Source organism: Dasypus novemcinctus, chromosome 2 (assembly GCF_030445035.2).
Source record: "Dasypus novemcinctus isolate mDasNov1 chromosome 2, mDasNov1.1.hap2, whole genome shotgun sequence".
NCBI classification, from domain to species: domain Eukaryota; kingdom Metazoa; phylum Chordata; class Mammalia; order Cingulata; family Dasypodidae; genus Dasypus; species Dasypus novemcinctus.
Window position 1 is genome coordinate 160,013,148 of NC_080674.1, and position 21,717 is coordinate 160,034,864.

The window sequence follows — 21,717 nt, forward strand, 5'->3', positions numbered from 1 at the left end:
AGAGGTTCTTAACCCTAGAAGGTACAGATATGTGCATATCTGAATCTGAAAATGGGTGGAAAATGTCATGTATCTGTACACATTCAAAATTTTCTAGAGTAAGGTGGTTCATATTCTCATCATATTCTCAACTGGGTTCATGAAATTAAGAACAACGACTACTTAAATATTCCCCAGCCTAGCTCATTCACACCCGACCAACATCCCCATAACAACTATAGCAGCCTCATATCTAATTTTGTGCCTCACAAATCCATCTTTGAAGCTTTGGTCAGTGCAATATTTTAAAAACACAAACCCATGTCATTCTCCTGTACAAAACGAGTCAGAGACAGGCTGTCCATTGCCCAGTCCTACCTCTGCATGGGGCCCTTGTGGGCCCTTTTCCAGCCTCACTCTATGGTACTCTATCCCTCTTCCATCCAAACTCTATAGTCGGCAGCACAGAAATGGGTTTCCCTGCCCACACCAGGGTTGCTTCTATACTCATGCGATGCCTTCAGCGTGGAGTGTCAATCCTCTTCTCTTCATTGAGAAATCCCTGCTGGACCTTTAAGACTCAGCTTAGATGCCTCTTTGGGGTGAGGTGTCCATTCCTCCGTGCTCCCGTAGGCTGTGCCTGGCTCTGACCAAGCACAGAAGGAATTGAACTATCGTTGCTTGGTTACCGACTCTCTCTCTCTCCCTTGTTGTTAGGGCAGCCACCATGTCTTATTCTTCATTTTATCTCCTCAGTTTAGCCCGGTACTAACCCAAGTTAGTCTGCTCAATTTGTTCAATCAGTGAGTGAATGAATGAACAAACTAATGACAAGTAGTGCTTGGCTTATAGGTCGCGAAAAATAAGTGACATGAATAAACAGGGGGAGGCAGCAGAAGTTCGGGTCTAGAAGGAGAAGCAGATCGGTTGAATTCAGAGATGAAAAATCCCCGGTTGCAGCGGGGAGGCGGGGGGGCTAACAGAAGAGAAGTTTTTTCAAAGAGCAAACCTAAGACTTTCTGTGGAGGGAGTTACACATCATGGCCGCCCGGGGGCGGGGCTAGTCCAAACCCCGCCCTTCCCTCCCCTCCTATGGGAGGGTTTGTTGCCCTCTAAGTCTCCGCCCCTTGCACTGGCCAGGAAGGGGGCGGCAACACAGAGAAGAAAAGACTACATATCCCGGCGCGCCGAGCGGCCAGGATGAAGGAGGAGCCGGAAGTGGGACGCGCGAGGTCTAAGGGCACGAGGGAAGTGGCGGCGGGGAGTGGGGAGGGGGGCGTACAGGTGAGCCGGCTGTCCGGGGGTCGCGGGCATGGCCGAGGCCAGGAAGCGGCGGGAGTTGCTTCCCCTGATCTACCAGCATCTGCTGCACGCTGGCTATGTGCGCGCGGCGCGGGAAGTGAAGGAGCAAAGCGGGCAGGTGAGCGTGCGAGGGCCGCGTGCAAGATCCGGAAAGCAGCGGCCCACACCCCCTCCCCACGCTGCCTGGCGGGCCTCCGGGAGCTGGATTGCGCGGTGCTCAGGAGTGGGCCGGGGGCCCGAAGGAGCCGCAGCCTCTGCCTGTTTTGCGGCTCCCGGGCGCTCTGGACCTCAGTTTCCCCATCATTGCAGTGGGCGGGCCAGAGCATGTGATCCGTTGCGCAGGGCTTTTGGAATCCCTGTGCCTCTCACCTCCACCTCCTTCTTGGGAGCTGGAGTTTAAAGTTTTCCTAACTCTCTGACCACGTGGCCCGGCTCAGTCCCCAGGGGAAGTAGGTTGTGGTGTGTCTGAGGGTGACAAGTCCCCAGAGAGACATCCCAGAGGAGCCTGCCACCTTTTAGTTGAGCTGGAGCTCAGGCCCTTAGCTACTTTGTACTGAGCGGGACAGCTTTGGGATAGAATTCGTGGGGCAGCCTTTTACACTTGATTCATTCAAGTAGCAACTGTTAACATGACGCCAGGGTGCTGGTGATAGTATGGTAAGGACTTTCCCCCAGCCCTCTTGGAGCTTATGGTCTAGTAAGGCAGACAGACGTAAATCAAAGAATCACAAAAAGTCACTGTAAACCTACTATGTTAAGTGACTTAAGAGATTCAGTGCAGAGATACGGTGTGGCAGATGGCCCTGTCACAAGGAATATCTGAGACTGCTTTTTTGAGGAAGTGACTGTTGAGATCTGAAGGAAAGGATGTGGATATTCCAGGCAGAGGTGCAAATGCCCTGTAGTAGGAGGGAGCTTGTTATATACGTGCTGGCCTCTGCAAAATCCCCTGTGGCTGGGGCATGGAGGACCAGGGTGATAGAGGTCCCTGAAGGGACAGGAGAGGGTGCAAGGTCCTAACCTGGGTGGGTCCTGTAGATAGTCTTAGATTCTAAGAGCAGTGGGAAGCCACTGGAGGGTTTGAAACTGGTGAGTAGTCAGTATCCCTTTCCTAGGGTGTGGACACTGGTCCTAGTGTTTGCTCTCAGGCCACCTCCCAAAGGAATCAAAGAGTGGTGGGCCCTGAGATATTATTGGTGTTTTTCCCAACCCTCCCTGAGCCTTGGTTGCTGCTCTTACTCCAGTTATATCACTTAGCAGCTAGGGGGACAAGAGACAGTGGCCGTCTTCATTGGAGCATGTCCCCAGGTGAAAGTGTCCTCCCTTCAGGGAATGTACATTCTAGCAGATGACAGCTATAAAAAATAACTTGATCATGTTGTATGTCAAGGGATAGTAGGTGCCAACTATAAAAATAAAGGAGGCAAGGGGGATAAGGAGTGTCAGGGGTACAACTGTAAATAAAGTGGGCAAGGAAGCATCACTGAGAAGGTGGCCTTTGGACAGACCTGGAGGAAAGGAGGGAGTATACAGTGCAGCTAGCAGGGAAGAGAGCACTGGAGGCAGAAGGAACAGCAATGTGCTGATGGGGATGGGAGGGGAGAGGGGGGATGCCCTGACACATTTGAGGGGCAGTGAGGAGGCCAGTGTGCTGGGGCATAGCAGAGTGAGGCTGACACTTGACCTCTCTGTGTCACGAGGGAACCTGAAATTCAAGGAGGTGAGGGGATTAGCCCAGGGTCCTCAGCCAGTTAACAGGAGTTCTGACTCAAAACTCAGGCTGCGTGACTCCAGATGCACACTCTCGGGGCCTTTCTGCCTAGGTCGTGAGCCCTCTGTCCTCCCCCATGTTGTTCACTCAGACTCCTTAGAGCTCCTGAAACCCCAGATTCTTGACATCTGCAGAGAGTAGGCCCCCTGGCCTTGGCTCCAAAGGCTTGGATTCTATCTGGTTTCTTCCACTTCCACCAAGGCACTGGCACCATTTGGGCACAGCTTCTTCCCAGCAGACAAGGGAACTGCCGTTGTGCTTCTTGAATGCCTTGGGAGATTGACCAGCCAGACCTTTGAAGGCCTGTTTGAGAGGGCAAGGTGGGAAAAGCCCCATCTCCTGGCCTCTACTGTGGAAACTGCCTGTGAGGCTAGGAGGTGGGTGAGTGCTAGCCTGGAACATTCCAGCCTCTCAAAGGTGCCGCTTACCAAAGATGTTGTCTCAAAAGCTTTGAGCTGGAATTGCTTGTCCCTGGAAGGTTTTGGCTGGTGCTAGCAGGGCCAAGCAGGCATGTTTCCTAGAGCAAAAAGGCCCCCTTTTCAACCAGCTGTCCGTGCAGGTAATGAGGCTGGGGAGAGTTGGGCCCAGGGTGGGCACTTCCTGTGCTGGGGGGTTAATCACTGCTCTCTCTCTACTTCTCTGCAGAAAAGTTTCCTGGCTCAGCCTGTAACCCTTCTGGACATCTATACACATTGGCAACAGTGAGTCTGATGGGGCTGAAGGGGTGGAGTAGGGACATCCCAAGAAATTGGCTGGGAATAAGCCAATCCTAATCCTGTCTAAGACACTGTTGTCACCCCAGGAAGCCAGGTCACATGTCTGAGTGTGTCTGGTGTGGGAAGGGTCATTGAAAGATGTGATCTCTTAAGGACAAAAACTTAGCATCTTGTCATTTGTTCAGTCAGTGAACATTTATTGAGCACTACTGAATGCCAGGCCCTCCTGTTCTACGTATGCAGGCATTGTAATGAATGAAACAGACACGGAGATAACATTGTAGTCAGGGAGGTAGACATGAGTCAGAGAAGGAAAAAAATGAATGTAAAATTACAATGGTAGGAAGGGTTACAAAAGAGAAGTACCTGGTGCCCCAGCCACGTGCACAGGTTAGTCTTTCCTCATTTGGGAGCTTAGGAGCAGCTTCTCTGAGGTGATCTAGGACTTGCTTGCTGAAGGAAGTAGGAGATTGAACTAGGCAATCAGTATGGAGAGGCAGGAAGAATGTGCTTAGGACTTCTGGTGCCTGTGGCCAGGGGCCATACAGATGATGCTGCAAGGGGTCAGCAAGGTCCGTCCCATGCAAAGCCTGGTCATCTTGGTGAGAAGTTGTGAATTTACCTCGAGCAGCAGGAGCCATGGAAGAGTGAAGCAGGGAGTGATAGGATCAGATCGTCACTCTGGCTGCAGCTTGGAGGGCCCACTTGGGGGCCGTGGACCTCATCCAGACGAGAGCTGTTGGGACTTTAGGCAAGGATGCCAGAGGCGATAGAGAGAGGCAGCCAGTGGACTCCAGGAATACTGGGAGGTGAAAGCAAGATCTGTGTATGGGTCCGAGAGGGGGTTTCATGTTACTTGCAGGTGTCCAGCTTGTGCACTTGGATGCAGGGAGCTGGTAGGGAACCTGACTTAGAGGGAAAAATTTCAAGGTCATGTTGAGTTTGAAGTGCCTGTGAAACATGTAAAACTTAATACCTTTTATGGAAGGGGGACTAATGCCAGGGTGTGTCCACAGAGGAATGGTTTGAGAATGAAGGAGAGGATAATCCTGTTCCCTTCCTGCACTGGACTGACTGCCAGTCATGAGGGGAGTGAAGGACCTACAGTCATGTGCCCTGAAGAGTGGGAGAGAATACTAATTTGTCCATGAGGGAAAAGAGATGGCACGGGGACTGATGAGGGTGTGATGGGCCACTCCCCGTACGTCTTTGAGGGCGAAGGAGTAGCACATTCCCTGGGGCCCTGGCATGCAGACGTGGGACCTGTATGTACCTGTTTTAGGAAGATCAGTTTCAGCTTCTGAATACAAGCACTCAGTCATAAGAGCTGTCCAGAAATGGGATATGCTGCAGGGGGGGTGGTGAGCTTCCTCTCCTCTGGGCGTGTAAGCAGTGGCGGGGGTGGTGTGGAGGAGGTTTGGGCCTCCAGTGGAGAGTCAAGGTCACTGAAAGACCTGCTAGCCCCCAGGTTCTTGGCTCTCCTCTGCTGCTAAGTCAAGCTCAGAGCCCAGGGCACCCCGGCAGCACTTCCTCTCCCTCAGCCTCTCAACTTGCACAGGTGTCAGGGTGTTATTCATAGCACTTCCTTCCCCAGAGTGCAGTTTCAGTGAGCCCACACACCCTTCCCTGCTGCCAACCCCTTCTACAGGGGAGGGATACTGGACCCCCACGCCCCTGGAGGCAGCCTCGCCTAGTGGTTCCTGGCAAGGTCCAAACCCAGCGGGTAGCTGGGTGGCCTTGGGCAAGTTTCATGTCCTCCCTGACTCTGTATCATCATCTGCAAAACGAAGACGATAGCTCATTGCACCGGCTAAGTGGTCTTTATAAAGTGCTAAACACTGTCTGGCCCTTGGAAGAATTTTTTTTTCCCCAGTCAGTATTTATTAAGTACCTACCATGAGCTGGGCCCTGATTTAAAAGAGGAGGAGGTAACTGAGAACAAAGCAGAGAAAAATCAGAAAAAAAGCCTTGTGGAACTTACATTCTTTTGGATGCATATATTAAATGAAACCTGGTTCGAGGTGATTCCTGACCAGTGGCCCTCCTGGAACTGGGGGCCCCAGGCAGTGCTGCCCAAACTGTGGCAGAGGAGCAGTGTCCATCCCAGCTGGAAACACGGGGCGTAGGCAGTGGCTTCCTCAGCAAAGGAGGCCGGGGCTGGGGAGTCAAAGGTGATAATACTTGAAAGTTCAGGGCACTCGGGGGCCTGGGGGCTTATCTCACTGTGCACCAAACTTATTCTTGACCATGGACGGGTGACTTATTGGTTCATTCTTTGAAATGTGTGGTAGGCATTGGGGAGAGCGGAGCAGGCTGGAAAAGGTTCCTGCCAGCCCTCCCCCCTCGCCCCAGCTCTGCCCTCCTGTTGTGGTGGGGAGTGAGGCCGGAAGTAAATAAAAGAGCCTGAGAGCGTGACAGAGTGATCTGAAGCACAGGGTGCAGGGTGATGGGGTGGAGAATGGCTTGGTGGAAGGTGGGGTGGTGGGGGAGGGCCTCGCCCTCCGCTGGAATTGAGACCTGTGAGACCACAGCGAGGAGGACCTGGGGTTCCAGGAAGAGGGCGGAGCCCGGTGGGAAAGTGCCACAGCGGCGGGCAGCCCTGGCTCAGGGGCCGCCACCTGCTGCTGCTCGTACAGAACATTACCAGCCATTCATGATTCTCTTGAAGGCTAATAGAGGATTTCCAGCCCACCTGATGAAATGAGTGAAAGTGCAGAATGCAAAATTGTGCGCGCACTGTTCTCATCGCTGTTTAAACTCTCTCTGCGCTCGTTTCCTTTGGGGTGGGAGGCTGTGGGAAGGTCTCCCTTTTCAAATCCGCTGGAGTTGTCATGTCACCCAGTTGGTGCAGTCGGTCACCCTTGCCCTGCAGAACCTCGGAGGTTGGCCGGAAGCGGAAGGCAGAGGACGATGCGGCACTGCAGGCCAAGAAGGCCCGGGTGTCAGACCCCGTTAGCAGCTCGGAGAGCTCGGAAGAGGAGGAGGAGGCAGAAGCCCAAGCTGCTGGAGCCAGGATGAGTAAGAGCCCTGCGTTCTGGGTGCTGCTGGGGGATCTGGGCCTCTCGGGCAGGCCCCCCTTCGGGGGTGCTGGTCGGGGCTCAGCCCACGACCCTGCATCTTTTTGGAACAAGTGCTGGGAAGGGGTTGGATTGCTCCAAGGGAGAGTCCTAGTCATCTGGAACTGGTGTACGTGTGGTCACCCCCTGCAGCGGGCCCAAGAACTGCCTTTTTACAAGCTCCCCTGGGAGTCCAATGACGGTGGAGAGAAGACCACGTTTCCAGAAGTAATGCCAGAAAGATTTCGGGGGGCAGCTGGCGGACACCTCTTCCATGTGGCCTGATCTTCCTGTTATTTTTTGGAAATGTACAAGTTAGCACTTGGGGGCTGTACTGGGCACTTGGGGTCAGAGAGTTGGCAGGGGGACCCCAGTGAACATCTTTTCAGCCCCTTCTCCCCGAGTTCCTAGGGTTCCCTGTGCTTTACCCAACAGCCGTCGTAACTCTACAGAAGAGTTCCATCTTCCGTACATTGTACTGTTACTTTTGTTTACATAGAAGATGGTTTCTTAAATTTTTTAAAAAGATTTATTTATTTATTTATCTCCCCCCTCTTGCGGCTTGCTTGCTGTCTGCTCTGTGTCCATTCACTGCATGGTCTTCTGTGTCTTCTTGTCCCCCTTTATTGCGTCATCTTGCTGCGCCAGCTCTCCGCGGGCACGGGCTGTCAGCTCTCCGCGGGCACGGGCAAGCCTGCCTTCACAAGGAGGCCCTGGGACACGAAGCCAGGGCCTCCCATATGGTAGACGGGAGCCCAATCAATCGCGCCACAGCCATTAACTTCCCCAGTTTCTTAATTTTTAAATACATTTTCTGGTTGTAAAAGATGACAAATTCATTGTAGAGTATTCATTATATAATATTTGAAAAGTATTTAGGGAAAAAGGCAGGAAAAAAACAAACAAACATATTCCTGCCACCTATAATTTGGCCAATTATTCTTCCACTTATTTTCTGGAGCATGTTTTTAAAGATATTTGAGATTAACTGGATATAGTTTTTTTTAACTTTCTTTTTTTATTGTCTTTTTTTTTTTTTAGATAAATAGATCCCATAAAACATTACATTAAAAAAATGTAAGAGAAAAAAAACAAAACCAAACCTAAGAGGTTCCCATATACCCTACTTTCCCTCCCCCCCCCCGCTCTTCCCACATCAACATCTGCTTTCATCAGTAAGGAACATTCAGTGCATTTGGTGATGGATATAGATTTTATATCTTGCTTAATGTTTTAAAATTATAAATGGAAAACAAATCTTCAAAGAGCAGAGCAGGTGTGGCCCAGTGGCTGAGCGCCTGCTTTGCATGTGTGAGGTCCTGGGTTCCCCTGTACCTCCCAAAGGAAAAAAAAACAAACTTTGAATATATAAAAGAAAAACCAAAAGGTTTTCTGTTCTGCCTGCTTCCTTTTCACTGTAAATGTATCTACTAGTAGGTAGCCTTTTTTTTTTTTTTTAAAGATTTATTTTTATTTATTTAATTCCCCTCCCCTCCCCCGGTTGTCTGTTTTCTGTGTCTTTTTGCTGCGTCTTGTTTCTTTGTCCGCTTCTGTTGTCGTCAGCGGCGTGGGAAGTGTGGGCGACGCCATTCTTCGGCAGGCTGCTCCCTCCTTCGAGCTGGGTGGCTCTCCTTATGGGTGCACTCCTTGCACGTGGGGCTCCCCTACGCGGGGGACACCCCTGTGTGGCACGGCACTCCTTGCGCGCATCAGCACTGCTTATGTGCCAGCTCCACGCGGGTCAAGGAGGCCCGGGGCTTGAACCGCGGACCTCCCATGTGGTAGACGGACGCCCTAACCACTGGGCCAAAGTCCGTTTCCCAGTAGGTAGCCTTTAATGCTTTCTTTATATCTACAGACATCTATGTGTACATATGTATGTACTAGTTTTTTAACCAAAATTCTAAAATTTCATACTGTCTGGCTATTTGATATTAATGATTTTTTTCAAGCTGTGATAATAGTTTTGTAGTTATATTTTTTGAAAAGTGTCCTCATTGAGAGAAGCATACTGAAATTTATTTGTGGTCAACATGATATGATATTTGACATTTTCTTCAAGTAATACATGATGGGGAAGGATGGATGAGAGGATACATGACATAAGATAGGCCACAAGTTGATACTGGCTGAAGCTGGGTGGCTCATTAAATTCTTGCTACTTATGAATGTGTTTAAAATTTTTCACTATTTAAAAATAAGGGGAGGTGGAGTTAAATACCAGGGAAAAAATTGAATCATGCCAGACATCTCAGCAACATTCTCTTTTTTTATTTTTATTTTTATTTTTTTTAAATTTCCTGCCCCCCTGTTCCCCCCATTGTCTGCTCTCTGTGTCCATTCACTGTGTTCTTCTGTGTCTGCTTGTTTTCTCATTAGGCGACTGTGGGAACCGATCCTGGAACCTTCCAGAGTGGGAGAGAGGCAGTTATTCTCTTGCCACCTCAACTCTTATTTTCTCTCCTCTGTGTCTGTTGTTGCATCATCTTGCTGGGCCAGCTCTCCATGTTGGCCGGCACTCCTGTGCAGGGCACCTTTCCCGCGTGGCTGGCACTTGGCATGGGCCAGCTTGCCCTCACCAGGAGGCCCTGGGCATCGAACCCTGGACCTCCTATATGGTAGGCGGGAGCCCAATTGCTTGAGCCACATCCGTTTCCCAGCATTCTCTTGTTTAACAGCATACTTTTAGGAGTCTTTCCCCATCTGAGATCTAAGGACACAATAGCCTGGGACCAAAACACCGTGGATCTGTAAATCGCAACTGGCCCAAGTCTAATAGTTCAACTACCTCTCCATTAAGAAATCATTTAAATTCTGAGCCACTTTCTGTAGACCTGGGACTGGCTGCCTGACTGCCACCTCTGTAATGCTGAGCAACTTTCAGGCTTGCAGTGTGGTAGCCTGTGGGAAAGATGCCCCCTGGAGTTGGGCAGCACTTTCATGGTGGCACGCGGCTGGAGCTTGAACCAGTTCTTTCCTCTGGGGAACTTGATGTCTGGTGTACAAGTGAGTTGAGAACCCACCAGGGATGCAAAAGTGGCACTGTCTTGCCACTGTTTCCTCTCTTGCTCCTGGTAGATGTGGCAAAGGCATCACAGAGCTCCTTGCCACCAGTCTGGGCTCAGCCTCAGATCATCCTCCCAGCACCGAGCAGCCAATACCAATGAATAATTAGGTGGGATGAATCTGTTTGCCATTCTTAGATGTGAAAAGCTTATCTGTCTCATCCAATGGGTGTTTGTGTCTTGCAGCCCCAAGACTAGTGTCTACCAACTCCTCGGGTATAGGGACAGATTTGCCATCAAGCGTGAAAGAAAAAGCTCAGGTGAGTGGGCCTACCTTCCAAGCCACTGGGAATTGGAGTACCCAGGAGGGACAGTCCCCCATGGCAGAGGAGGATAGCGTTGTCGGTAGTTGCGCAACCTGCATTCAAATCTCAGCCTCTTGGGTCGCCAACTTGGTGATTTCGAGTGAGTCCTTTGCCTCTCTGGGCCTGTTTCCTTTTCTGTTAGATGGGGGCAGTGCCTACTGCAGTGGGCCACCGGGCGTATTTGGGACCTCAAATGGGCAGTTTCTTCCGTCCTTTATCTCTGTATCCACCTATTCACTCATCACATCTTTACTGATACCATAGTGAGTAAGGCACCTGGGGCTCCTAAAGCTCTAAAAGCATTTTCTATATTGTAGAATTTTATAAAACAAAATTTTCTGGCAATCATTAAATCAACCTTAAAGACTTTTAAAGGCCTGTGTCCCTGAAATTGCCTGGAGTGTTAGCAACAATGTAATTGAGAATTGAAAATATCCATAATATCCACAAGAAACCGCTACTTGCTCCTCACCACTTAGCAAGTGACTACTGCGTTCCAAACCTGTAATTCAGTTCTTCCAACACCTCTGTACGGGGAGTTACCATTCTGAGTCCCACTTTTTTACTGTTTTGTTTTGGAGGTACCGGGGATTGAACCCAGGACCTCATTCATGCAAAGCAGGTGCTCAGCCTCTGAGCTACACCCGCTCCCCTTGAGTCCCACTTTACAGACAAGGAAATTGAGGATTAGGGAGGTTGAGTAATTTGCCCAAACTCTTAAGGCTAAGAAGGAATAGAATTGAATTCAGTCCTGGGCAGTATGTGCCCTTAATTCACCACGTCGTACCCAGATGTGTGTGTCCCTCTTATTCTCTGTAGGCAAAGACGAAGAAAGCCAGCAGCACGGTGAACTCTACCCCACGCCCTGCCTCTGGGAAGGCGGTGGTCCACCTTCTCTCTGGGAAGTCACCTAAGAAGTCAGCAGAGTCCTTGACAAATACCACCTTGGTCCCAGAAACTGAAGAGGAGGGCAGCGTCCCAGCCCTCGGCACCCTTGCCAAGCCTGGTGAGAAGCCTCTTCCTCTTACGAGCCAAGACCCCCGACTTTGGGCTGAGAAGTAGGTCTGGACACTGCTTTATCAAGCTCTGGGAGATTCTGGAATTCAAATGTTTGTCTCCATGACAGCATGGGCCCCCTTGTGCCTCAGGCCATTTTCTCTTCCCCTGGAAGAGGGAGGGTCAGCAGGGGGAAGATCTCAGGCTTTTCCTGGGCGTGTGGTTGGAGTATTTTCTGGTTTGTCCCCATCGGGTGGGCACAGGGATCACTGTAGAGGCTGCGAGTCCAAGAGGCCTGAGGTTGCCTCAATTTCTTATATAAAACTGGCATTTGCCCTGCCTGCCTTGGTGGATATGAAGGTGGGTAGGGTTTTCTAACCCCTCAGGCGCTGGCCCACGTGCGTCTGGGACCTATTATCTTACAGCTCACACAAGCTCTGGAAGGAAATAGGGATAATAATGGCACCCAGCTCGATGTGGGGCTGCAAGACAGGGCCCTGCACCCGTGGGGAGCAAAGGCTCAGCCCCAGACCTTGATTAGCAGCTGGCTTTGGGGGGGCTGAGGCAGGTAAGTCTGGAAAGGGTGACCCTCAGCCCTCTTCATTTTTTTTTTGCCTTAGGGATAGCGTCAGCAGGCCAAGCCGACAGCTCCAGTGAGGACACCTCTAGTTCGAGTGATGAGACAGATGTGGAGGTAAATGGTCACCCATCCTTAGGAGTTGCCATCTGTAAATCTCTAACCCTCCTGGGAGAGCCTGGCCGGGGCTTCCAGTCAATTTAGCATCTATGTCAGCATAACTGGGTGCTGGAATGGATAAAGTCTGGGGAGGGAAGAGAGCTAGGTGCTGCTCGCTGTACCGTGAGAAGGGTCTAGGGTTGTGGGAGAGAGGTGCCGTCCTGCCTGAGCGGTGGTGGAAGGCTTCCTGGGAGAAGTGGCACTGGAACGGGGCTTAGAAGCCCATGGAGGAGAAGGGCCTTCCACGTAGGAGAGCTGCACGGGCAAAGGCCCGGAGACCAGTGTGCGGCTGGCATGGGGTGGAATTGGGAGAGTGGGGCGAGGCTTCTGCAATGGTTCTGGGATCTTGCCCCTCCTTGGAACTATGACCTGGGAAAAGTCACTCCTTATGCCCCTACCAGGTGCCAAGTCTGAAGAATACAGTGGTGGGCCACTGCTGCTGGGGAAAAGTGGGGGGTCCCTCAGATGTTTAACTCCAGTGGTGACGGATGTTATGAAGGGAAAATACAGAGATAGCAAGGCAGTAACAGGAATCTGATGTAGGTGAATAGATGCAGTCAGGATGAGAGGTTGCAAGCCAGAAAGAGTGTTCCAGGCAGAAGGGGCAGCCTGCGCAGAGAGGCAAAAGGAAGTTTGGTGCTTTTAAAGAACATTGATCTGCAATTTCATGGATGAGAGGGAAAGTGACACAAGCTGAGGTCAGGTAGGCAGGGGCCAGATGTGCTGCCTGACCTTGGGGACCACTGGAAGGAGCTTGGGTTTTACCCTAAGGGCTCTGAAAAGCCCTTGAAGCCTTTCAAGGTCGGGGAAGGGGGCCTAATTTATGTTTCAGAAAGATCACTCGTTGCAGCCTGGTTTGGAAGACCGTGCAGAATAAAAGCAGCGAGACCGTTCAGGGATTTATTGGAGTGATGATGCAGGCAGGAGGTGCTGGTGGCCAGTTCTAGGGCGCCCCAGTTAGATAGATGTTGTGGAAAGAGAAGCAGCAGGATTCGGGGATGGATTGGTCTGGTGCCCAGCACACTGCCTGCCTCTCCTTCCCGCCTCACCCAAAAGCCTGTGAAGGCTGAGACCTCGCACCCAGTCGCCCCAGGCCTGACCTGGGTGGCCCCGCACGTTCCACCTTCACCTTTGGGCCCTCAATGCAGGACAGCCCTGGCTCCATCACCCCAGGCCCTGCCCAGGGAGAGGGGCCTCTCCTAGCCCTGGGAAACTGGCAGCCAAACATACAGCTCTGGTGGGCCAGAGGCCAGCGTGGGCTCTCACGGCAGTGACAAGGGGTGTAAGATAGAGGAGATGGACGCCCAGAAACCCAGGGTTAGGTGAGGTCTAGCCAGTGTCAGGTGGAGGTAGGGCACTCACTGCCTTGGCGATGTTAGGATTTTACAAGTCTGAAAAGAGCTGTGTATTGGTCAGCCAAAGGGGCACTGATGCAAAATACCAGAAATCTGTTGGCATTTATAAAGGCTGTTTATTTGGAGTAGAAGCTTACAGTTACCAGGCGATAAAGCACAAGTCTGTTGCCATGTGTTGGGGTAAGACGGCTGCCGACGGCTGTGAGGGTGCAGGCTTCCTGGGTTCCTCTCTTCCTGGGCTCCGTTTCTCTCCAGGCTCAGCTGCTGTGCTCTCTCCACAAGGCCAGCTGTAGACTGAGATGAATGGCTCTGTCTCTTTCCCTGGGCCTTCTGCCATCTCTGAGGAGCCATCTCTCTGTTCCTCTGTGTTCTCCTTTGTGTTTACTTCTCAGGCTCCAGTTGAAAACTCCCAACTCTGTCCTCTGCCCTGTCTTTTCTTTGAGTCCCCGCCTACCAAGAGGCAGAGACTAAATGCCCCACTGACATGGCCCAATCAAAGTCCTAATCATAATTTAATCAATTGAAAGTGATACCTGTGACAGACCAGTTTACAAACATAATCCAATAACCATTTTTGGAATTCATAAACAATGCCAAACTGCCACAAGCTGAAAGGGGCACAAAAGTTTGTCCAGAAACTGAAGCTCAGAGAGGGTATCAGTTTGTCCAAGGTAACCCAGCAAGCCGGTGGCAGGACTGGCATTCAAATCCTGAGCTCCTGGCCGTCAAACTCATGCCCCAGCCCTGCCTGCAACACCCACCATGGTCTGATACCTTAGTTTAAGGGGCAAGTAAGGCTTTGCCATCGTAACAGAGAGGCTCTGTGAAGGACCTTATGAGTGCCAGATGGGAGAGGAGCAGTGTGGTTGAAGGTTCTGCTCCCAGAGCCAGGCAGGACTGGGTTCACATCGTTGCTCTGCCCCTTCGTTTTATCCTGCATGGTAAAATGAGCCTCTTGTCCTTTTCTGGTCTATAAAGATGCTGTCTGTCTTGGAGTTGCTTGAGAGTTAAGTGACATGGGGACAGGGATTTATAAGCTGTGCGGCACCTTCTCCACCCGAGGGGTAAAGGTAATTATTCACTCCCTAATTCCATTCTCTTGTTCCAGGTGAAACCCTCGATGAAACCCCCCCAGGTCAAGGAGTCTCCGGGAAGAAAGGCAGCCCCAGCCCCTGGGAAGGCAGGGCCAGCGACTCCTCAGGTCAGAGGAGGTGCCCCGACCCCAGCCAGCAGGGCCAGGAAGCCGGGAGAGGAGTCGGAGAGCAGCACGGAGGAGTCCGAGAGCGAGGAGGAGGCCCCCACAGGGACCGCCGGCAAGGTGAGGCCCGGGGGCAGGCTGCCCCTCAGAGGCTCCTGGTGCCCACCAGCCTGGGGCTCTCCTGACCCCCGGTGCTGGCAGAGGCTCCGCGTAGTGAACGTCTCCTCGCCCAGAGAAGACTCCGCCTTGAGTTCTAGGACAGGGTACGGCGGTTGAGGAGCAAGGCCAGCTTGCTGCAGCCCCTGTGGAAACCACCCTTCTTGCCCAAGGAGTACCCTAAACAGCCTCGTGCCAAATGGTGGGCCCTGCACCCAGCTCTGTCAGTGACCACCCCCTTCACCTAAGTATCCCTCTCTGTAAGTAGACCGTGCACTTGCCGCAGCTAGTCCTGTGTGACTTGGGCTTCAGAAGTTCTTCTAAGCCTGGTCCTCTGGCTTCTCAGGCCCGGCCAGATCTGGAGCCAGCAAGCACCATGTTGCCACAGGGAATCTGGTTATTGTACATCTGCTAGGGCCCCCTTGCCCTAGGCGGTGGCCAGGGCTGCAGCCCACAAGGTTCTGGAGCTTCCCCAGGGAAGGCCAAAGGGGCTGGGAAGCAGTTGGAACCAGAGAGGAGGGAGGAGGAAGTGGCAGCCAGTGATGTGTCAGAGGGCCCATCAGCCCTGAGCCAGCCCCAGGGAGGCGGGGAGGAGAGGTTCCGTCCCCACCCAGGCCTGGGGTAGGACAGTACAGAGGAGACAGCAGGAAATACAGGGGGCATGAGTGGTAGAGGACGATAAAGCAGGGAAGGGACCTAGAAATAGCAACTTAAAATAAAGTGGTCAGGAGAGGCTGTACCAAGGAGACGTTTGACTAAAGACCTGGGGAGAAGAGGGAGGGAGTCATGTGGGTATTTGGAAGAAGGTCATCCCAGGCAGGGAGAACAGTGAGTGCGAAGGCCCTGTGGTAGGGTAGGAATGAGAAAGAAGTTTAACAAATGAGAGCGTGCAGGCTCTATCCACAGGGAACACTGCTCCGCAGCTCAGGTTGGTTTTGCTATGCCCAACAGCCTACCTGGTTTGGCAAGATCTTCTGTTTTTCAGAAGGAGCCAAAATGTGAAGTTTTACTTAAACTCTTTCTCCTTATTGGCTCAAAAAGGTACAAACCAGACAAAGCATGCCTGGAGTAGAATCTTCCCCTGTACTCCTAAGAAAGGAAGGGATCAGGGCTGCTTATTTTGTGGGGCAAAACACTGGGAAATTGGCCCTGGGCTGAGCCGCCATGACCCTTCTGGAGAAGGCTGGGCCTGTAGCCTCCCTCCCAAAGCCCCAAGGCAAGGAGCAGAGCCTGAGAGCCCCGGGGAGGGCTCGGTGGGCTGGTGAGGACCCTGGCCAGGTGAAGCTGCAGGAAGGCCAGGGAGGGCCTCACTCGGGCCCTGTCCACTTGCCACATCTGGGTTCATCCAGCTCCTCCCTCTGGGCTTTCAAAACTTCTCACCTCCCCCCAAGCCTAATCGCAGGTGCAATGGGGCTGGCCCCGAAGATCCAGCGGTGGGCTAGCCCCCCCTGTGTACATGTGCTCGCTGAGCTCTGTGGGTGATGGGGGAGCCTGGCAGGGGACAGGCCGGAACTCCCTGATGCCCAGGCGACCGAGGGGGCGGTCAGGGCCTCCGGAGAATTGCCACGAGGAGGTGGAGTCTGTACTGAGAGCCAGAGGATGAGGAGGTGGTGGCTAGCCGAGAGGAGGGTAGGGGCGGGGAATGCAAAAGCCCCAGGAGCAAGAGCGTGAGGAGCCGATGGAGTCTGCAAAACCAGAAGGAGGCCACTGTGGCCAGAGCGTCGACAGTCACGGTGGGCAGTGGGTGGGGAGACGAGACCAGAGAAGGCGGCCTCTGGACCTTACCAGGGGCTTCCAGGAGGGAAGCACAAACTGCTCTTCCTCTTTTCCTAGGTAAAAGCCACGGGGAAAAGTTTCCAGATCAAAAGTGCCTCAGTGCCTGCCAAGGGGACCCCCGGGAAAGGGGCAACCCCAGCGCCTCCAGAGAAGACAGGGCCTGCCGCCACCCAGGCCAAGGTGGGGGGGTCAGAGGATGGCTCCGACAGCAGCAGTGAGGAGGCGTCGGACAGTGAGGGGGCGCCGCCGCCAGCCATGGCCCGGCTTCAGGTGAGGCCTGGTGAAGGGAACCCTGCGGCCCGGCCCCCCCCCAGAGTCCTCTGAGGACTTGCTTCCCGCCGTGCAGGAGCCCTGGAAGCCCCGGCAGCCCCAGGCGCTGGATGCGGCCGCCCACCCCCTTCTGACCCTGGGGCTCCCTGTGCCCTCGCTCGTCTTCCTGTCTCAGCGCACACCCGCCAAGGGACGCCCTCCTGATTCTCTCCCTCCAGGCAAAGCCCTCAGGGAAGGCCCCCCAGCTCAGGGGTGCCTCAGTCCCTACCAAGGGGGCTCTTGCAAGAGGGGCCACCCCAGCACCCCCTGGGAAGGCAGGGCCTGCAGCCGTCCAGGCCAAGGCCCAGGCAGGGAAGCTGGAGGAAGATTCTGAGAGCAGCAGCGAGGAGGAGTCCGACAGCGCGGAGGAGGCGCCAGCCGCCGAGGCCCTGACCACCAGCCCGGCGCAGGTGCTTCCCCTTCTGCTCCATCTCCTGCTTCCACCGCATTCCTCCCTCTGGGCTCCTTCCCCTGAGCCTGTCCTGTGTCACTCCCAGGCAGAGCCTTCAGTCAGGAACTCCCAGGTCAGACAGGGCCGTCAGGGAAAGGGGCCGCCCCAGTGCTCTAGGGAAAGCGGGGTCTGCAGCCCCCTGGGGCAGGGGGGAAAGGAGGACTCAGACAGCGAGGGCAAGGCGAGGCAAGGGCGAGGCGCAGAGCCCTGTGCCCCTGCCCAGGTGAGGCCCCGCCCTCGACGCCCTCCTCTGGGCCCTTCCTCTGGGCCCTTTCTCCCTCAGCACCAGGAGCCCTGCACTCTGCCCCGGAACCTTTTCACGCTGACTTACTTGTCTTCTTTGTCTCTTGTGTCTCTGCACACGTCTACGCTTTGGACTCCCTCCCCTGATCCTGTGTCTCTCACTCCAGGCAAAGCCCTCGGGGAAAACCATCCAGGTCAGACCTGCCTCAGGTCCCACCAAGGGGCCTGTGGGAAGAGGGGCTGCCCCAGCCCCCCCCCAGAAGGCATGGCCTGCAGCCACCCAGGTCAAGGCTGAAAGGTCCAGGGAGGACTCGGAGAGCAGTGAGGAGGAGTCTGACAGTGAGGAGGAGGCGCCAGCAGCCGGAACTCCGGCTCAGGTGAGGCCCGGGCAGGTCAGCCACACAGCGGGACGGGAGCCGCCCCGCCTGGTCAGGCCCACTGGCCGTGCTGCCCCTCGGTCAGAAGGTGTGGGTTTGGGGCCCGTGGGGGGCCATCAGTGAGGCATGGGGGCTCTGAATCCAGGAGCCTTCCCCAGCCTGTCTCCTGTGTCCCCTCAGGCAAAACCAGCCACGAAAACACCTCAGACCAAGGCCTCCCCGAGGAAAGGCACCCCCGTCACCCCCACACCTGCCAGAGTCCCCCCAGCCCCAGGGGGCACCCCAGCCCCCCGGACAGCGGGTGCGGCGACTTCTCCAGCCTGCACCTCCTCCCTGACTGCGGCCAGGGGTGCCCAGAGGCCAGAGGAAGATTCTTCAAGTAGCGAGGAGGAAACAGAGAGCGAGGAGGAGACGGCGCCTGCGGCCGTGGGCCAGGCAAGGCTTTGTTTTTGGCTGACCTCAGGGCTGACCCTCAGCCCTCAGGCCCCTGTGACAGCCCTCTTCCTCTTTTCATTTCAGGCGAAGTCTGTGGGGAAAGGCCTCCAAGTGAAAGCCGCCCCGGCCCCTGCCAAGGGGACCTCGGCGCAACAGACCACCCCGGGACCCCCTGGGAAGGCAGTGCCTGCAGCCACCCAGGTCAAAACTGAGACGGACTCCGAGAGCAGCGAGGAGGAATCAGACAGCGAGGAGGCGCCAGCAGCCGCGACTCCAGCACAGGTGGGGCCTGGGAGACCCCCACATCCCCCCCCCCACCTCACGTGTGCCCGGGGCAGGCTGAGGGGGTACAGGAGCCTCGGGGCAGCCTCAGCACAGCCTCACTCCCCATTTCGCGTGGTTTCTCTGCCCGTTTGTGCTCCAAGTTCTCCTTGGCCTTCCGAGCTCCCGCTGAGAGTCCCTCTGCCTTCCGCACGCTCTTGAGTACCTGCTCTGCCGGCTGCCGTCCTGGTCTAGGGCTCCTGTCACCTTAGCCCTCAGGGAGCTGCCACCTGGAGGGGAGGCCTGGGTGTGGCCTACGGTGTGGTGTGGGTTGAGGCAGAGGATGTGTACCTGGGCCAGCGGAGCCTGGCAGGGGCTTGTCTAGGGGGTGTTCTTGGAGGAAGTGGGGTCTAAACGGTGGGCTGAAAAAGTTGACCCAGTGAAGGGGGCAGGTCGAGAAGCCTGGCCGGGGCAAGTCACCACAATCGCACGTCATTGTGGGGTCATCGGCAGAGATGGTGTGGTGGGGCAAGCGGCAGGGGATCTGGAGCCAGCCCGCCCGGGTCCAGGTGCCAGCTCCACATCCCAGCTCACCCCGGGCGAGTGAAGGAGTCCACCAGCGTCTCCCATCACTCTTCTGGAAATTGGAAATCGGCCCTCACGGTGCTGGGTGAGAATCTCTCCTGTCACACCCACAAGGTGCTAGCACACAGCAAGCTCTCATGCATCGCCCTGAGGTGAGCCAGGCTGGAGGCAGGTCTCCCAGCCTGGGAAAGCTGGGAGATGTGAAAGTAGCTCATTCCCTGCACTCATCCACAGTTTATTTTTTTAATTGTCACTCTTTTTTTTCAATAACCACTGAGAAATCAGTCATTTTTCCCCTGTACCAGAATACACATTTGTATGGCTTTTTTGTCCCCTTCTTTGTGTTGAAATACATGACCTAAATCCTATGATTTCGTGCCTGAGGGTGTAACCTGTGCTTGGGCCCCTTCCAGAGACTCAGCTTCAGCCCAAAAGGCTCCTCTCCCTTTTCTCCAGACACAGTTCCTTCTAAAGTCTCATTTTGCGCAGCGCTTAAAAATTTGTCTTCCCATCTGAGCCTCCCACCGGTACCATAAGGTAACACTTGAGTTTCTGGAGGAGGAAATTGGGGCTTAGAGGGGTTGTTTGGTGACTTGTCCAACTCAGCCAGTTGGTGAGTGTCAGAACTTGGCCTGTAGGCAGAGCTCCTTCTTGGAAAGCCTTTGCCATTCCCACATTGTCCTGCCACATCTTGGTCAGTAATTCCTCCAGCTAGCTACACAGAAGATTGTGTAGTTGTTGGCATGAAGTTGTTCGTAATATTTCTTTGTAGTTCTTTTAATTTCTCTAGGGTCTATAGTGATTGTCCCTCTTTCTTTCCTGATTTTTGATAAGCTGTGTCTTCTGCTTTTTCTTCATCAGTCAAGCTATAAAGAGTTTCAGTTTTGTTGTTCTGTTCAGATAACCAACTTTTAATTTCATTGATCTTCTCTGTTGTTTTCCTCTTCTATTTTGTTGGTTTCCATTCTGATGTTTATTACTTCCTTCCTTATTTTGAGTTTGATTTGCTCTTTTTCTAGATTGTTGAGGTGGTATTTTAAATTATTGATTTTAGTTCTTTCTAATGTATTTTATTTATTTATTTATTTTAAGATTTATTTTATTTATTTCTCTCCCCTTCTCCCTGTTGTCTACTGTCTGTATCCATTTGTTGTGTGTTCTTCTGCGTCTGCTTTCATTCTTGTAAGCGGCACTGGGAGACTGTGTCTCTTTTTTTTTGTTGCATCATCTTGCTGTGTCAGCTCTCTGTGTGTGCGGTGCCACTCCTGGGCAGGCTGCGCTTTTTTCGCTAGGGCGGCTATCCTTGCAGGGTGCACTCCTTGCGCTTGGGGCACCCCTACGCAGGGAACACCCCTGTGTGGCACGGCATTCCTTTCACACGGCAGCACTGCGTGTGGGCCAGCTCACCACACGGGCCAGGAGGCCCTGGGGATTGAACCCTGTACCCTCCATATGGTAGGCAGGTGCTCTATCAGTTAAGCCATGTCTGCTTCCCCAATATAAGTATTTAAAGCTGTGAATTCCCCTCTGAGGGCTGCATTAGCTTTACTTCATGAATTTTGAAAGGTATATTCATTCTTTGATCCATGGATTATTTAGAAGGTGTTTAATTTCGTATTTGGAGATTTCCCAAATTTCTTTTTGTTGATTTCTAATTTAATTCTGTTGTAGCCAGAGAACCTGTTTCATATGGTTTCAGACCTTTTAAGTTTTTAAGAATTGGTTTGTGATCTGTCCTGTAGAATGTTCAACATGCACTTGAAAGACTCTGTTGTGGAATGGAGTGCTCTGTGTATGTCAGATAGGCCAAGTTAGTTGTGTTTGTTCAGCTCTTTCATATCCTTACTGATTTTCTATCCAAGTATTCTTTCAACTACTCAAAGCAGAGTATTGAAACCTCCAACTATTATTGTTGACTTGTTTTGTTTTCCTTTTATTATTGTTGGGTTTTCTTCATATATTTTAAGGCTTGGTTGTTAGATATGTCTCATCCTGCTATATCTAAATCCTTTTATTGTTATGCATTGTCACTCTTTCTAGTAATAGTTTTTTGTTGTACAAGTCATATATACCCTTGTTGATTTCTGTTTTATTGATTACTGAGAGGGATTTAGAAGTCTCATACTCTAATTGTGGATTTGTCTACTTCTCCTTTCAGTTCAGTCAGTTTTTACTTCATGTATTTTGAGCTTCCTTTTTAGGTTCCTACACATTTAGGTGTATTAAATCTTATTAGTATCATATCATTGTTTAATATCCCTGTTTTGAAAACCTGGCAATATTTCTTTAAAGTCTGCCTTGATATTAATATAGCCATTTCAACTCTCTTGCTTGCTGTTTGCATGGGATATCTCTTTCAATTATTTTATTTTCTATCATTTTATATCATTGACTCTAAAATGTGTCTCTTGTAGACAGCATATAGTTGAACCTTATTTTTTTTAATCCAGTCGGACAATCTTTGTCTTTTGATTATAGTATTTAATCCATGGTTTGCAGCACATTTTCTGTAAAGAGCTAAGTAGTAAATTTTGTGGAGCCATACAGTCTCTGTTGCAAGTTGTAGTGCAAAAGCAGCCATGGACAATATGTAAATGAATGACTGTGTTGCCTTAAAACTATATTTATGGATACTTAAATTTAAA

At 52.5% G+C, this 21,717-nt stretch overlaps 1 protein-coding gene across 4 annotated transcripts in view; it reads left to right on the forward strand.

The window, feature by feature from the left end:
* Positions 1 to 1,163: 1,163 nt before the first annotated feature.
* TCOF1 (treacle ribosome biogenesis factor 1) overlaps positions 1,164 to 21,717 on the forward strand; it is a 41,705-nt gene continuing 21,151 nt past the window's right edge. For 2 of the 4 annotated variants that reach the window (XM_071210717.1, XM_071210719.1), the window contains exons 1-12: positions 1,198 to 1,399; positions 3,698 to 3,753; positions 6,641 to 6,786; positions 10,076 to 10,149; positions 11,014 to 11,200; positions 11,811 to 11,884; positions 14,390 to 14,599; positions 16,469 to 16,681; positions 16,900 to 17,130; positions 17,582 to 17,791; positions 17,972 to 18,226; positions 18,311 to 18,508. In XM_071210717.1, the coding sequence (XP_071066818.1) occupies positions 1,292 to 1,399; positions 3,698 to 3,753; positions 6,641 to 6,786; positions 10,076 to 10,149; positions 11,014 to 11,200; positions 11,811 to 11,884; positions 14,390 to 14,599; positions 16,469 to 16,681; positions 16,900 to 17,130; positions 17,582 to 17,791; positions 17,972 to 18,226; positions 18,311 to 18,508 (1,962 nt within the window). In that variant the 5' untranslated portion in view covers positions 1,198 to 1,291. Of the gene's footprint in view, positions 1,400 to 3,697; positions 3,754 to 6,640; positions 6,787 to 10,075; positions 10,150 to 11,013; positions 11,201 to 11,810; positions 11,885 to 14,389; positions 14,600 to 16,468; positions 16,682 to 16,899; positions 17,131 to 17,581; positions 17,792 to 17,971; positions 18,227 to 18,310; positions 18,509 to 21,717 lie in introns of all 4 variants that reach the window. The other 2 variants (XM_058280973.2, XM_058280967.2) reach the window with 2 other exon arrangements.